Source organism: Phaenicophaeus curvirostris, chromosome 1 (assembly GCF_032191515.1).
Source record: "Phaenicophaeus curvirostris isolate KB17595 chromosome 1, BPBGC_Pcur_1.0, whole genome shotgun sequence".
In the NCBI taxonomy this organism is placed as follows: Eukaryota; Metazoa; Chordata; class Aves; order Cuculiformes; family Cuculidae; genus Phaenicophaeus; species Phaenicophaeus curvirostris.
The window spans coordinates 16,736,780-16,753,199 of record NC_091392.1 but is presented as its reverse complement, the minus strand read 5'-3'; the positions used below and the strand labels follow the sequence as shown (position 1 = coordinate 16,753,199).

General features: G+C 35.5%; 1 protein-coding gene across 3 annotated transcripts in view; it reads left to right on the top strand.

Annotated features, from left to right (window-relative positions):
• Positions 1-16,420, top strand: part of CERK (ceramide kinase) — a 37,951-nt gene that overhangs the window by 4,063 nt on the left and 17,468 nt on the right. For 2 of the 3 annotated variants that reach the window (XM_069849888.1, XM_069849880.1), the window contains exons 2-6: positions 4,570-4,683; positions 5,572-5,694; positions 7,608-7,733; positions 8,258-8,321; positions 11,820-11,965. In XM_069849888.1, the coding sequence (XP_069705989.1) occupies positions 4,570-4,683; positions 5,572-5,694; positions 7,608-7,733; positions 8,258-8,321; positions 11,820-11,965 (573 nt within the window). The remainder of the gene's footprint in view (positions 1-4,569; positions 4,684-5,571; positions 5,695-7,607; positions 7,734-8,257; positions 8,322-11,819; positions 11,966-16,420) is intronic. The other variant, XM_069849895.1, reaches the window with a different exon arrangement.

Below are 16,420 nucleotides of genomic sequence, written 5' to 3'. Positions count from 1 at the left end.
ATGTTTGTTCTTCTTCCAGAAGATGATACACTATTCAAATGCAGATGCACTTCACAGTAAACAATACATATGTTTCACCATTCATTTCCTTGATGGTTTTCTTTCCCCTTAAGGTGAAAAAATGTAACTTATTTATTGCTTTACCACTGAAACATTTATAGTTAGTTGAAATGATTTAATTTTGAAATTAAAAAAAATCAACAGGAAAACATTCAGTAGTATCATTTAAATATGCAAATTGATCAAAGTTCAAATTGCTGTGATTTTATTCAAATTCACTTATGCAGTGTGAATTATCGACTGTATGTCTAGTCATATTAGGAAATGATCTATTGTCTGTTGAATTATTAAATACTTGAAGACTTAATTTTTCTAAAAAAAGACAATTCTGCTATATGTAGCTGTATGTTGTGAGATTGTGGCCTTCATACATTTGTGACTCTTCCGCAGTTTCAAATTAAATAATTTAAACGTGATGCTTTCTACTGCCCCCCCCCGACTGTCTTGCCAAGGATGTGAATTCTGTGTAATTCTGCTCTATATCCCTGTCCACCATCACCTCTTATTCTGTCTTTATTAAACACAGCTTTCTGTAGTGCATGATCAATGTACCTTCTGAAAAGAAATGTTCTTTTTTTTCTTGCTCTTAGGTAAAAGGAAAGCTTAAACTTGGGACAAGATAACTTGCCATTCACGCAGTCTGTAATGGTAAATCAGTTTTCCAAGTGACTGAAAAATACTTTTTCTTTAAATCCCAGTTTTTCAGTTGTTAATATTTTTAAGTTACACAAGTGTACTAATAATATAAATAAATTCTGAATACCCTTGCATCAATGAGCATGAGCTGAATTTTAAGAATATACCAAATACTTTGATCAGCAATTTTTTTCCTGCTTTTGAACATCTGTGTTGCTTTGAGCTGATGTGTTTCTGAGGGAGGAATTTGGCTGCTAGGATATATGGCTGGCAGTGATGAATGAACAGATCTTGACTTGGGTGAGTGAGTTTTTAAACTTGGGAAGTGTTCCGTGGGAGTGGCAGACAGCAATGTCATGCCAAAAAGCCTTCCTTAACACAGAAAAACACATTTTACGACTGCCAATAACATTTTTCACAAACAAAGCCCGCTATTAGTGTGCTTACCTTGTTAGCTCTTTTCCCCTTCTGATAGCTTAATTTAGGGATAAGTAGTATGCATCTAACGCAGTATTTTGCTGATTTATCACTTTGCACTTCAAGAGGAGTTTCTGCTTAAGGCTAAGAGAGCACTGCAACCCAGAACAGTGTGCTGGGAAGACTGTCACCTGTCCACTATGTGTTTTGTTTGAGGTGTGTTGGTTTTTTTGGTTTTGGGGTTTTTTTTTTGCCTTGTCCCTTTATTCAACTGCTCTGCATGGACTGTTCATTGTTTTTAGCATGTCATGTATGCTGGACATTGAACAAGGTGAGAATGAAACCATAGATTTGTGAAGAGCTTTAGGATTAAGCTTAAGAATGTTGATACGTACTTCAGTATTTCTGAACTCAAAATTCAGTCTCCTGAATCTACATGTGTACGTTGAACAAGTCACAGCTACTTGGTCGAGTACCTTGTTCTGAGGCAAGTAAAATTGCTTATTCGGAATGGTGGGAGCCCATAGTTCAACTTTTTTCTTTAATATTGATCTAGTAGTGCTGCTCTAAGTATCAAATCAGTTTTGTTAATGTGCCAATAAGATTTTGAGAGAAACTTATAAAGATTAAAACCTTCATGATGCAAGACCTTTGAGCTTGATCACCTTTATGCTAAAGCAGTGAAAGAAATAGTTCAGGTTACTTGATAGTAGGGTAAATGATGCAGAAGTAGGTATGTGAAAGGACTGTAATTAGTTCATGTGTAAGCCTTGACCTCTCAAATGAGAGGGATATAGACCTACTTATTTTATGGGGCGGGTTTTGGTGCAAATGAGGGCATTGTGCTTATAGGAACAGGATTGTGCTGCTTGTATTGAAGATCTCCATTCTTCACAGTGGGAACTCCTCTCTTCTGAGAAAAATGAGGGGAGGACTAAGATGATTTGCTTTCTGATTAAACAATATACTGTATAACACTAAGTCAAATAGTGATAGTCATATTTGGATGGATAGAAATTCTTGAGCTCATTTAAACACAAACACCACTGCAGTCACTTCTGTTTTTCTAAGCTGTGGGGAGTGTTCTGAATAACATTTGTATTTGAGACAGCTTTGCATTTGCATCTTTCTGGCCCTCTGCATCTACTGCATTAGGTAGTGTATGGTTTAAATGCCATGGAGTATACTGTCAGGGCAGTGGAGCTGCTTGATGTTTGTACAGTGTCGAGTAGTACTGAGGGCCACAATCAACGTAGCTGGTATTTACGGAATGGAAACTTCTCAGACTTTACTGAACCCAGAGGGGGGAAGGTGGGATCACTACGTTCTTTGCTGTTGTTTTGTTCACTTTTTGGAGGCTGTGTTTTTTGGGTTGGTGTTTTTTTGTTTGGTTGGGTTTTTTTGTTATTTTGGTTTACTCTTGTGGCTTAAGATTAAAAAAATGCACATAATAGCCTAAAACATTTACTCTGCTGTTTTGCTGCATCTGTGGAGAGATTTGCTGGAAAAGCAGAACTTCCAATCACATGACTGAAGAATAAGGAGAGCTTAGTAGAAGTGGGTTCAAGATATAGGGTTGTTAATACAAGCTATGTAATGTGTACTATGATATATACTCCAAAGAAATGCTTTCAGTGATACAGAATTGGAAGTGATTTTTGATCTATTTGCTGTCTGTGCAGTTGGACAGCTTTCCCTTTGTTATATAGAAAATGCCTAATAAAACAATGGCTTCTATTGCTGCTCCTAGTATATGTGCTAATAGGTATCCAGCATGTAGAACTATTTCCCAAAATGTTGCATTGTCGTTTACTTTTTGATCAAAATTGACAAACTACATTTAGCAGTATATCTGTGAGCAACAAAATAATGATTTACCACTGAAGTGTTATCTTTATAAATGCAACAAGCTTTCCTCCATTTTCTGACGTAGGGGTAAGTGGCATAGCCAGTAGAAAAATGAAAAGTAAAAGCAGTTCTGGGGAAAAAAGGTTAAAGAATATGCTCCCTTCCCTTAATTTATTTTTCCACCTGTGCTCTGTTTTGTTTGGTTTTTTTTTTCCCCGTAGGTAACTGGATAGGTGGATAATCATATTGAGATCCTATAGCACAGCTTTACTCTAAATGTCCAGAATTAACTGTTACTATCCAGTATCAAATTCATAATATCATCTTACATGTGTATATGCATGTCTATGTACAAGTGAAATGTTTTCATTAAGTTCATCTCTGTTCTTGGAGCTTTATGAAGATATTCCGTGACTGCTGCATTTCCCCATCATGCCTTAAATAGAGTATATGCAATTATTGTAAGTTGCGATTTGTTTTGTAAGCATTTAAAACATTAGGGGGTGGGGGTGGAATTGGACTAGTAGGGCATGAATTGCCATCACCACTGTGAGGAGCTCAGGAAAGTTTTTTGCTTATTTTACATTGCTCTCCATTGTTAGGGTACTTCTGCAGAATAGTGAGGAAGATGAAATGTAGGATAAATAACAACAGCAGTATTAGTGGTTTTAATTTGTGCTTAATAACACTTTTTCTATCTATATCTCTCTTTGTATCTATCTACATATGAGAGAAGTATATTTTAGTAGTATAATGTCTTGTATAACAGCAAGGTTTATAATGTGAACTTATGTAATTACATGTTTTATGTGTGTGTATATATGCACAGATTGCTTGCTTGTACATAAGTACAAAGCATGCATTTTCAGTGCAACTTTTTTTTGTTTGAAGATAAGGCAGAGAAATTTTGAAATCAGTAATGAAAATGAGACAATCTTCAATTTGACAGGAGTTAAGACGACTGAGAAGGTGTTAAGGGACTATAAGAGAAAAAAGAGTGAGGATGGAAGAAATTCTTTCATACTGTAAGAGGCCTTTAATTTTGAAAAAATAATAGTTTTGAAATAGATACAAAGGAAATGTATTTAACAGTACATAAACATAATGTCTAGAATTTGCTTCATAGGAGATACTGAGGTTTAAAAGCTTAGTGGGATTTAAAGTCTTAAGAATTTATATAAATGCCCTTCTTTCATAAGCTAACTACTTGAGAATAACAAATAGCCTCTGTAGTCTCTCTGAACTAGATTTAGTTGCACATTCTTTGAAATAGCAGTGTGCTGCTAACTGTAAAATATCTGCACTAGGGGTCATTGAAGGGGCAATTTCATTACTCTGAAATCAGTGCTGCTGGATTTTGGCTTCATGTGAAAATATTTTTATACTTGGAATACGTTTGAGAAGTCATAGATATTTAAAATATTATTTGGGGTAGTTCATAGGTGGTTATGGATTATGCACTTTGAATAAAGGCAAAAGGAATTTGAAAACATTCAGAAAATTTCTACTTATGCTCTTGATTGTGCTCTGTGTATTATGTTATGTGTAGAATTAAGTATTCTGGTGCTGTTCGAAGATGTCAATGTGTAAAATCTTGTGTTCATACAGAAAACTGCTTTGTACCAACCTCTGAGATCATTGCTGTAGAAGAAACTGAACATAACAAGAAACAGCGTAATATTGGGAAATGGCAAAAAATGGAAAAACCATATGCTTTCACAGGTGAGGCAAATACAGTGTCAGAATGCTTGTGCTAATTACAGTTACATTAGGACAGACTAAAAACAAATTCTGAAAATTCCTCTTAACTGAAATGATGCATTTAAAAATTTAAATACCCCCCCTACACCCCCCAAAACTACCAAAAGCCTCACCAAAACAGACAAACAAACAAAGCCTCACCAGAAATATGCCAGTTTATATGTAAAGATCCTTATTTTGAAAAATAAACCCCTCCCTTTAAGAACATGTGTGTGGTTATTTAATGAAGTCCTGACTGATGCCTTATATTTCTGCTGCTGAATGACTCTGCAGCCAGGACCCTTGGTTTCCCCAACTTGACTAGATATCAAGAGAGAAGCTGGAACAACGTGTCCTGAATGTTTGGTTTTTAAAACTATTCCTAGACATGAATGTGTGTTTGTAAAAGTTCTTATGTAATTGACTGTGTTCTTAAAGCACCAGGAAAAACATTACTGGTTTTGGGTAGAGTGCTGACGTCTGTGCTGGGGCAAATATGATTGCTCCAATGCCAAAATTTTATGTTGTGAAGTGATTTATTATATATGCTTAGTGAACTTTCGTGTAAATATATCTGTAATCAGTTTATGGGAAAACTGATTTAATTTTGTTTAAAAAGAAGCTTAGGTTTGGGTGTCTACTATAAAGTAGTGATGTAGAGCAAATATTTTCATATATGTTTTCATACTGACCTTTTACAAACTCCTGTCACATTCTGAATGCTTCTGTCATTTGTGAAAATGTGTTGTGGGGATTAATTACTGTTTTTTTTTTCAAAAAGGAAATATTTTCTTTCTGAAATACAACTGTCATTTCACAGAACAGTCTCATTGTGCCTCCTCTTTTTAATTTTTTTTTTTATTTGAATAGTCTATTATGTGAAAAGAGCCCGAAATCACCGCTGGCGGTGCAGTGATGTGACGTTTTGGTGTGTTGATGAGCACTTGTGTAATCAGTGGATACAGGCACTGAAAGAAATACTTGAAATGCAGAGTAAGTTTGACTAAACTACTAACATTTGCAGCATTGTTCTGCAGGCATATATGTCAATTAAGATTATTTTGATATGTACTACTTTGAACTCTTAAGAACAGCCTATGCTCAAAACTTGAGGGAGCTGAGAGTTAAGTGCCTCCTTCTTACAAGGATTTTTGCATCTTGCATATTCACTAAGTTGTACTGAGTTTTTTACTCCAGTCAGTCAGAAGGATAGGTTTCTCGTTATTTTTCCCAGGTGTAAATTATTTTCTTGGGATAAAGACACATTGGAAGCTTAGCAGAGGCTTTACGTGACAAGCTTTGGACAAAGGAAAGGGTAGATGTAAGCTCAGAGATTTGAGGTACTCTAGAGATCTGAGGACAAGGATTGTAGCAATGGTAAGACTTACAGGTAGCTTTTTTCTGCCTGTCTCACCTTTTCACTCTCGTTATCACTGTGCCTTGTATAGTAAGAGTTCTCATTAATCATTTCTGTGACTCTTGGACATCTATTTGGAAGGGTAAAAGTAGTTCTGCAAGTTATTCCTGAAAGAGATACCTTGAGAGGTGTTGGGGAGCATCGGAGCAGAATGACTGTAGCACAGGCAGTGCCCTCGCTGACCAGGGTGCCGTCCTGCTGTATCTGATCACTGTGGGCAGAGCAGGGGTGGAGATATCAACAGGACCCATTTACAGCCCAGATGAGATAAAGTAGTGAGGTCCAACCAGGGAGGCCAGATCTGAGGTCCACCTGAGACATCCAGCCAGAGAAGAGACTGGATACATGTGCACTTATGATGTGACTCAAGCAAGGATGGCTTATGGCTCACAGAATAAAAATGGATATTCAACAAATAATGTTCTTCTGAGCAGATATTGGAGCCATGCATCTTACTAATGTTTTTGCTTTGTGTAAGTTACACATGAGTTATCTGGCTTCCAATAAAATCTTTCAAAAATGGGGTTTGTGCACCCATTCACTACATCTGACATGCAACCAGGGCAGTCATCTCCTTTTCAGTTCAGTTGTTCATTCTATTGGAAACAAACTATTTCAGGAGAAGTGACAGGTTGTCAGAGAGAGTGAATGATGCTTTGGGTGTGTGCAGCTTTAAACCATTCATACATTTGAAACCATTCAAAGCTTGCGTGGATTTATTTTGCAAGTGTGCTGATTAAATAACTAGGTTTATTCTTTTATTTTCAAATAGTAATTTATAATCTCTTCTGAGGACATGTGAATGTTACAACAGGTCTTTGTGTTCTGCACATTAAAGGAAGGCTCTCTAGGTGCAGCAAGCATTACAATTTTGTGTATGTGTTAGTACAGAGATGTAATAGTTGTTTTCATTGCCACCACCCATTTAAATTCATAACGATTCAAATAAACATGAGATAATAATATCAAAGGTGTTTTCGGGGAAGAAGAGGTCAAGCACTCACTGTGGAGAATATAGTTTCATGGGGTATTCTAATTTTATCTGTCACTGAAAGGAAATGTATTTTAACTATGTTACCTAAGCAAAAATATTGTTTAAATAAAATGATGTAAAAATATTTCTGTGTATGCTGCACTTAAATGTCTTTCCTAGTGCTGCCTTCAGTTTGTCTTATCTTGTATGCCCGTGATACTAATGTCGCTTAGTGGGAAGGAACTGTGAGAATATGTCTAAGAATGTGAGATGTGGAGTCAGATGAAATAGTTCTGGACTTCACTTGCTGTCTTCTCGCCAGTGCATTCAATGCTGTCAATATCCTCAGCATAATAAAGAGGATAGATGAGGCAAGTTTATCTAGCTTTTTGACACAGGGTAGAGTTGTAAAAGGCTTGTATGCTGTGTTCACTTTGTATACAGGTTTGGTTTTGTATAGCTTGTGGAATTTTTATTTCATGTACAAAAGCAGTACTATCTTTTCCCTAACTACAGAGTCTAGACCAAAGCAGTTGCTTGTGTATATTAATCCCTATGGAGGAAAACGACAAGGGAAGAGAATTTATGAACAGAAAGTTGCTCCACTCTTCAGTCTGGCTTCTATCTCCACTGATGTTGTTAGTGAGTAGTGAATATTTTACTTTCTTCATAAACACAATATGAACTCTTTAAAACCTCTGAGTGTCTTAAGTTCCTTGTGTTAAGATACTTAGTTACTTAGCTTGATTTCAGTAAGAGAAGGTAAATGATAAAGAAGGAATGTGTTCTAATTAAAGCAGAGGTTACCAGATAAATTATGACATCATATCAGTTTTCTTAATTCTAAATTAAAAGTTCTGGTACTTCTAAGGTATTTGAGCTCTTCATTTATAAGATACCGCCTTTCTCGTCTTTTTCAGTTTTACTGCTAAACCCAGTTGTTCATTTGCACAATTTTTTTTGTGAAATATTTTTCTGTGTATATTATAGTACATGTCTCTCTCAATTCTTTCTTTAGCATACAATCATTTGAAACACACTTTATGGGTAGATTGTTTTATGGTCACATCGGTTATTAAGGAATTATTAACAACACTTTTATAGTTGTTATAATTATATTTTTATACCATTTTATAATAGTAACTTTAATGTTTATTTCTTCTTAGTAACAGAACATGCTAACCATGCTAAGGATAATTTATTTGAAGTTAATATTAATAAATATGACGGGTAAGGAACTTCACTTGCCTTTTTTTTTTTATTTTCTAGCTGCTATATTCTATAGTCTGCTCTTATCTACAATTTAAAATAGTAACCTTCGTTGCTGATATGTTTTTGGCAACAGCTGAAAATTCTAGGGCCTGTTCCTTTCCATAGGAGATCCACATTTAGGAGTATCACAGGAAAATTAAACTGTTCAATATACCTATCCAACACACAATATACTCAAGTGCAGGGTAAAAATGTTTGCATGAGATTTGTATTCAAAAGATGAATGTAATATTACTTCTGCTCATCCAGAAACTAAGCATTTTATGATAGCTGGAAAGCTACTCTGAAATGTTCTGTGATACAGGTTATCTTGACATATACATGAGTCCACAACACTGCATCAGTAGTGTTCAACCTGTATGTAAAAAACATGAACTATTCAGAAACATTTCAGATATTTGAACAATCCTACATTGCAAGAGGAACTAACAGATGCATCATTTGGCTTTATTTGTGTTTGTTCTGTTGTGGAATTACTCTTTAAAAGAAGATCTAACTGAATGGTAGTGTTGTGTTTTATTATTATATCTGCTGTAGAAACAGAATATTTTCATAAATTAGGGAGTCATTCCCTTTTCCAGTTTGTGATGTGAAACAGGTTGCATGACTGGAAAATCATGAACATGTCTGCAGAACATATATAAATATATAAAACACTTTTTATATATAAAATATAAAAATAAAACACTTTTTATCTTTTCAGAGCACATTTATTTGGGAGGCAGATGTATATGCATTGTATAAATTAAGTTCAAGCATGATTTAGACAAATTGTTCTAGTAAGAAATGACATTCACAGGCTGAGTTTCTAGACTTTACCTGCTTTAAAATTATTTGACTTGTACTAAGCAGTTTTGATGATACTAGGATTTTTATTAGTTTTGCAGAAATGCAAGGAAAGTATACTGGGATCCTAGGAAAAAAATAGTTACTTAAGATTTTTCTTTTTCTTTTAAGTGATTTGAAATAGATAATAATACTGATTGGTGAAATACAAAGCAGAAAATGGAAGCAAGTGAGCCCATGTCTATTCTTAGTACATTGTTTTTTACAAGTGGCAGTGATCAATTGTCATCGTACCTGAAGTGGTTTTGGCAGATTCAAACAATCTCTTCTTGTAGAATACTTCATTCCTTTGGTGCGTTGTTTTGGTTTTTCTCTAATATGGCTGAGTTAACAAATGGCCAGAAAATTACATCTTTTTAGAATGTGTGTGTTTCTTGAGGTTTGGCTGATTCTTTTCAGAAACAGGAAGAGCTGCTTTACATTCCTACATCTAACTGTTTGCCTGTCCCTTAGGCTGGTTTTGATAAGTAACTTTCCCTTCATTCAGTGATTAAATTCTTCATTTAATCTCCAGGTTCCCTATTTGGCAAAGCTATGACTGTAACTTTGGAACTAGATGCAGTATTAATGATAATTGCTTCACTGCTTTCCAAGTGTATTTATTTGAGACAGCTTATTTAAACCTCTTCTGTTTGTTCTTCCCATTTCTCCTTAGACAATTTCTTATGCTGTGTACTAATCTAATAGCTCAGGTACAGAGCAGCTTCTCTTTGAAAACGGTTACTACAATATAGCAGGTTTTAGTACATCATTGTACAGAACAACTAAAGCGTACTGTAATATTGTGCAGGTAACAACTATGTATAGAGTAAGTCTGAATCGTGCATGTGCCCATTGCACAAGCCTTTGTAAAACTGCTTCAGGTTGTTTTTTGACTAGTTCTTTAATTAGTTTACAGAATGGTTGAGATCAGAAGGGCTAGTTCATTTAAAATTCCTTTGTCTTGGGGACTTGCTTCTCCTGCAGTCCTTTAGCTTATGTAGTTTACCATTATCATCTGTCCACAGTGAAATGCTAGTCCATTAGAAAAATAAACCCAAAACATAAGAATTGCTCTAAGAACATCTTTCTTACAGTAGTTCTTCACTAGGGGCCTTCACACATCTGCCTTGCACATTGGCCATCTGATGTTTGCAATGATTTTGGTTTTACTGGTATTGTGTATGTGAACTTTATCGGTCAGTACTTACCCTTGATAGTTGTAGACATTCATATCATCATCCACTCAGAGCCTAGATACAGTATTTGTTATAAACAGAACATTACTGAGGCAATGGTGACCTTGAAATGACATGGAAATTTTTGTCCACTTAAGCTCTTTATGAGAGTCTGCAGAGAAAGAAGAGATAAGCTAAAGTTGAGTAATAATGTACTTAAGCTATGAGTAGATAAATTAAGTCTACACATGACAAACACACACATTTTTCTCCCTTCTCTCCCAGTCCCTTAGGTCTTGACTTAGAATTGGACAGTGTGTATTTTTAAAGACTGTCCTCTCCATTCATGAAAAAATTACTGTTTTTTTTGAAGCTTCCCTTCTGCTGAAAATACAATAATAAGTAAATTTACATCATCTATGCTTAGAAATTAAATAAGCTAACTTGTCCTATGAAATACGTGCTCATTCTGCAATATCTATCGCTGACCATGTGGAAGAGTAAGTATTAGTTTGTGCATTGGAAATTACTACTACGCATAACAGTAAACATTCCTATGTTTACCCACCAGTATGCTGGGGACTACACGCATAAGTGTGGATTTGTCATCTGTTCCTTTGAAGTGTATTTGAATTAGTTTTCAGTAAAGTCTATTTATGCGTTTAGAGTTGAGGGTGAGCATTTGATTATTGTGCATGAAATGTATGCTGCTGTAAAATAGTCTTTTACTTCCTAGTGTTTGCTTGGCTGTGGACTCTTGAGCTTTATTATGCTGAGGATCTGTGTAGCTGCTGCACTAGCTCTGACCTGAATTAAGTTTGCTAAACAAAGTTTTGCATCTGGTAACATTTAGAAATCTGTGTTTCTTTCTGAATGGCTATGTAGCTTTACATGACTTCTGTTTGTTTGATGGGCTCTCAGCATGTTTGGAAGAGCGTGCAAGCATGCACTTTTCTGATTTTTTTTTTACTTTCATATAGTGTTTATCCCTGTTAAAATAAAAATAATAATGTAAAAAATGCTTCTGCCTGAAGCCACAAATATTAACCTTTCCTCTCACCTTCTAGTAAAGGTACCCTATTTCCATTTTGCTTACTTAAGAAAGCTGTATGTACAGTCCTGGTCAGTGTTTTACTTGTGTAGTGAATTTCTACTGATATTTGTCTGCATACAGCAGCGGAGGATGTTTTAGGTTTAATTCCAGTTTTTTTTTCTAGCATTACACGTGTCTGGGTGCATTTACAGTTGTGTAGCTTGAAATTTTTTTTCCTGCTTTTTGTAGTTTTTGTAGTTTTGTAGTTGAGTCGACTGTGGGCTACTATATTCTGTAAAAATGGAGGAGGAGGAGGATAGGACAAGTATTTTTGATGTGCCCAGTGCATGCCCTAAGAAGAACACTTGCTGTGTTGTTTATTGACTGTTAGTGTGCATTCTAATTTGTGTTTCCTGGCAGTGTTGTTTGTGTTGGTGGGGACGGCATGTTCAGTGAAGTGATGCATGGTCTCATTGGAAGAATGCAGAAGGACTCTGGCATAGACCAAAATAATCCCAAAGCACCGTTAGTCCAGTGCAATATAAGGATTGGCATAATCCCTGCTGGTAAGGAAGGGTTAACTTTCAGTTTACTGTATTCATTATTCTTGAAATTTCTTCTTATTCATAACTTCTTCAACTTAGGTCTAAGTGTAAGATATATGAGCAATATCATTCCATTAAAACACCTAGCTATAGCTGTTTGAATCCTGGTATAATTATTGATCACATGCAATTTTATTTGGGAAGGGTACTTCGTAAAGAAATCAAATCTTAATGTGTAAGTTTAGAATTTAATTACTTTCTTTGTGGCTTATTGTATGTTAATACAAGATAAAATGTTCATGGTAATGCATGTGCCCTCTGGACACAATGAATGAAATTTACTGAACAGAGACTTCCCTGATAAATATTTTTATGCTTTAGTTAATAATTAATTTAGTTAGAATTGTAATGCGAGGCTCTCAATGGTCTTGGAAACTCCAAATAAGTGCTAAAATTTTTTCTTCTCTTCCCCCCACCCCAACCCCCACGTCTCCAGTTGTCCATGCAGAAAGTATAAGGCAACTACAGCTGAGGAGCAGTCCTCAGGTTCCAGACAAAATTGCAATTTCTGCCTCTTTTTACAACTGCTATACCTTTACAGTTCTCAATATTGGCCACTTTTTCAGGCAATCTTGACAACTATCATTAAGAGGCATTTGACGTGACTCATTCTTGGAATACTGGTGATAAACTAAATTTTTTATTGACTGCAGGCACTTTTTGGATCAATCTTGCTCTGTTAAATCAAGTGTGCCAAGTGTTACCTCACCCTGCCCAGTTGGTTGCCAAGTTTCCTTCAAAAGTGGACTTAGAAGATGACTATTTCTTCCAGGAGGGGATTCAGTTTTGCTACTCTTTAATAACATCTACAATTTTGAGGGCTCTGTGGAAAAACAAATGGACAGTTGAATATCTTTCAACTTGTTCTTTTTCTTGTCAGATGCTTGAAATTTGCATTGAAGAACTAGGATATGAAATAAACATTCTGAGCTTCTGACTGGAACTTAAACACAGACTTTATGAGAAAATTTATCACAGGTTATAAAAAAAAACCCACAAAATGAAGTAGTATTTTTGCACTGTCTGGCTTTAGGTGACTAATTTTACACTCATGTCCTTGTGAAGAATGTATTCAAACCCAAATGGTCTGAATTTTTACTTGGAAGAAGCTTAACCCTGTTTCCTTGCAGTACAACAAGGGTTAGATATCTAAAAGTTGCAATGTGAATATCCCCTCATAGTTTTTTCATTCTCCTTGCTAGCTAGCAAGTTAAGGTTCTGTATAATAGAATTACTCTAAGTACATTCCGATTTTATTTAAGCTTTTTATAAAAAAAATTATTATAGCATAATAAATTTAACAGCAGAATTTGAAGTATGCTACCATTCATTTCCATTATTTGGGCAAATTTCTCGGACTGTAGGTTTTTGCTTACGTGGTTGGTTTCAGAAAATTTTGACTACCAGTGATGTTAATGACCATAAAAACACAATTTAGCCAACAGAACCTCCCTATTAAGCGCTATTTCTTTGTCTGTAGGAAATGAACTATAAGCATGTTAAAATTGAAGAGTTATTCTTAATACATTTTTTTCAAATGCAACCAAAAAGACTGATCTTCACTTTAATTTAATATCACTAATGGTACTAAGTCACTTTATTCTCTTGCATACTTCATTTTGTTTGTTGTGTTTTGGCCATTGCAACTCTTTCCTGTTTGTGTGTATAGTGCATGCTTTATTCCTTGAGCTAACATGAAGTACAGCCTTGTGAAAAATAGTGATTGCTGTGATTCATATATTTTCTTCAAATGATTCTTCAGATCCCTTAAAAAATTATAGGGCAGCTGGCCTTCAAGTTCTGCTAATTATGTTTTTGGAAATCACAGGATAGTACATCTTGATCTCATGGATCTGAAAACGATCCATGAGTGAAAATATGAGAAAGTGGTTAAGCGCTGAACAAATCTTAGCCCTTTCTTAACACATCAAACCTTAAATTGTCCTTAAATCGTCCTGAAATAGCCAAACCTATGCATTGCAGTGTGGTCAGGAAGGCAACAGGAGAGTTTTTTTTTTCCAGCCCTTGGTGAAGCTGTTCTTCGTTCATCTTGCTTGATCTAATGGAGTGACCAGATATAGATCCCAACAGATCCCCTAGTTTTCAGACTAGTCCAAGAACTTTGTTCCAAAATAAGTAAGATCCTTAAAAAGGCATTTTTTTAAAATGAAATTGACACTCCTGAAATACCGCAAGTCAAAGGGAAGAGTGAGATACTAAATGTGCATCTAGAAAAACCTTCATCCATGATGCTTCTTTTAGTTCTTTATAACCAGAACTTAAAAATCGTAAGAACTAAAAAGCCTAAGAAACCCAGAGTTTAGAAATTAAGTTTTAAAGCTCTCTGTGTCTTCTGATACATGGAGACAGTTTACTCAGTGAGGACAGGAGCCTGGGGAAAGGTGACACTGAATCAGTGTGTTTGCCTTTTGTGTCATTTTGTTCATAATGTCAAGTTGTGTTAATAGAAACATGGCAAGTTGTGCTTTCTGCTTGTGATTAAATGATGTCTGTTTTCAAACTAACAATTCAACAGAGTTAATCTTTGCTCAGAAAGTGTCAGTTTAATCGTAGAAGGATTTGAAACTACTAATGAAAGAGATCTGGTGCTAAAACACTGTCATCTGTATGACCATGTTTGTGTCATTAGCTGTATCTCATAGACAAAATCTCATTGCACATGGGTTTTTTTTGATTTTATTTTAGATGCTACATGTAAATCACGATTCCAACTTTCTGGACTAAGCCTCTGCTTGGCCCCTTATTTCGAACAGATGTGTCTGTTTACAGACAATCTCTTTCTTTAGTGTGTGCTCTGGTTAAAAAAATATAATTTATTCTTTTGCTTTATGGTACATTTTTTGTGAAAGAACTTGTTTTTACTGACATGAATAAAAGTTTATACTCAAATGGCAGTTTTATCTTCTGAATGTCTCTTAACTGCAGCTATTCTTCAAAACTGCCAGTATAGATTGACTGATTGCTGTTGTAAATGGATTTGGTGTTCAGAGTACTTGGAGGCTGTAGCAACTTGACAGAGTTTTGCACTGCAATGTGGTAACTGTAAGTCAGCACACCTGCAAAATTTTCTGTTTAGTTATTACTTCTTCCTGGGGCTGTCTTTCCTTAAAAGCACATCTCTCCATGGTTTCTCTTTGCTTTCAGAGCAGTAGTGTGCCTCCATAGAGTTTAAAAACAGAGAATAATTCCTCTCATGATATGTGGCACTGGGGTTTCATACACATGCTTTGGTATTAAAATTACACCCTCTGGAGTAAGCCAAAGTAATTGGTTCTTACTAAACCTGGCATGGAACAAGGGGACAAATCTGTCAACTGCTGTCAGAGGACTCTTCAGTGAAAGAGAATGGATTAGATGAAATACTCTTATGATCGCAGCAGGTAGAAAAAAATCCTATTTCACTCTGCTGTGGCACAATATTAATGTATTCATTCTTACAAAAACCAAGTCTGCAGCCTACCCTGGGGATAGGGGAAAAACTTCCAAGCTCTGGTGAGGATGGGGTCAAGTGTAGATACAAAGAGTTAATTGCAATAGTGATTGAGGCTTCCTATGAATCCAGATCCCTCTTGCTTTTGTGGTGATCCAGGTATGAACTCTAATGTCTAGGATTGAAGCATGCGTTATGATTATAATCAGCATGTTGGCATGTAGCCGTAGAAGTTCAGAATGCTAAAGACAGCACAGGCTTCTTATGTGAAGGTAGTGTAGAAAAATGATGGAGGATTCACTCACAAACTTAAAAACGAGATGCAAGTAAAATCATGAAGCATGACTCGAATCTTTTACTACTGTCATTTAGGCTGTAAAAATTTTCTTCAAAAATGTGCTATAGCATAGCATAAAAAACTATCTAATTATTTTTTATAAATTACTCCAAGTGATGTGTCCACAGCTCTCTCCGTAACAAAGTATTTGTAATATTTAATGATCTTTGTAGTTTAGATAGCATCTCATTTCAAGGTTCAGTATGTCCAGTTTGCAATCTAAAGTGCAATGTTCCGTATTTCTCCTTCAGTGTTTTAAATCAGTTAGCTCTAAGACTATCATTTCCAGAAGCATAAGTACTGCATTTAATATGGTGGGGCTGCTGTGAAGGCAAACAACTAAGTCAAGATTGCTTTTCCCTGTGGTGTTAATTTCATCTCCTTAAGTTTGCTTTATTTGTATTAATCCGTTTTTGTTGTACTGTGATACTGAACTCCGGCTGAAATTATTATCTACCAAAAAAGCCCCAGCCTGAAGTCCTTCTGAACTGATCCTTTTTAAGACAGTCTGTCGTTCTGCAGATGTTAAACTTGATTTCTTGGTACACAGAATCACTGTAATGAACTCTCTCATAAAACCAGTTTATCTTATTGCTCTGCTGATTCTATGACCAAGTTAAAGCTTGTG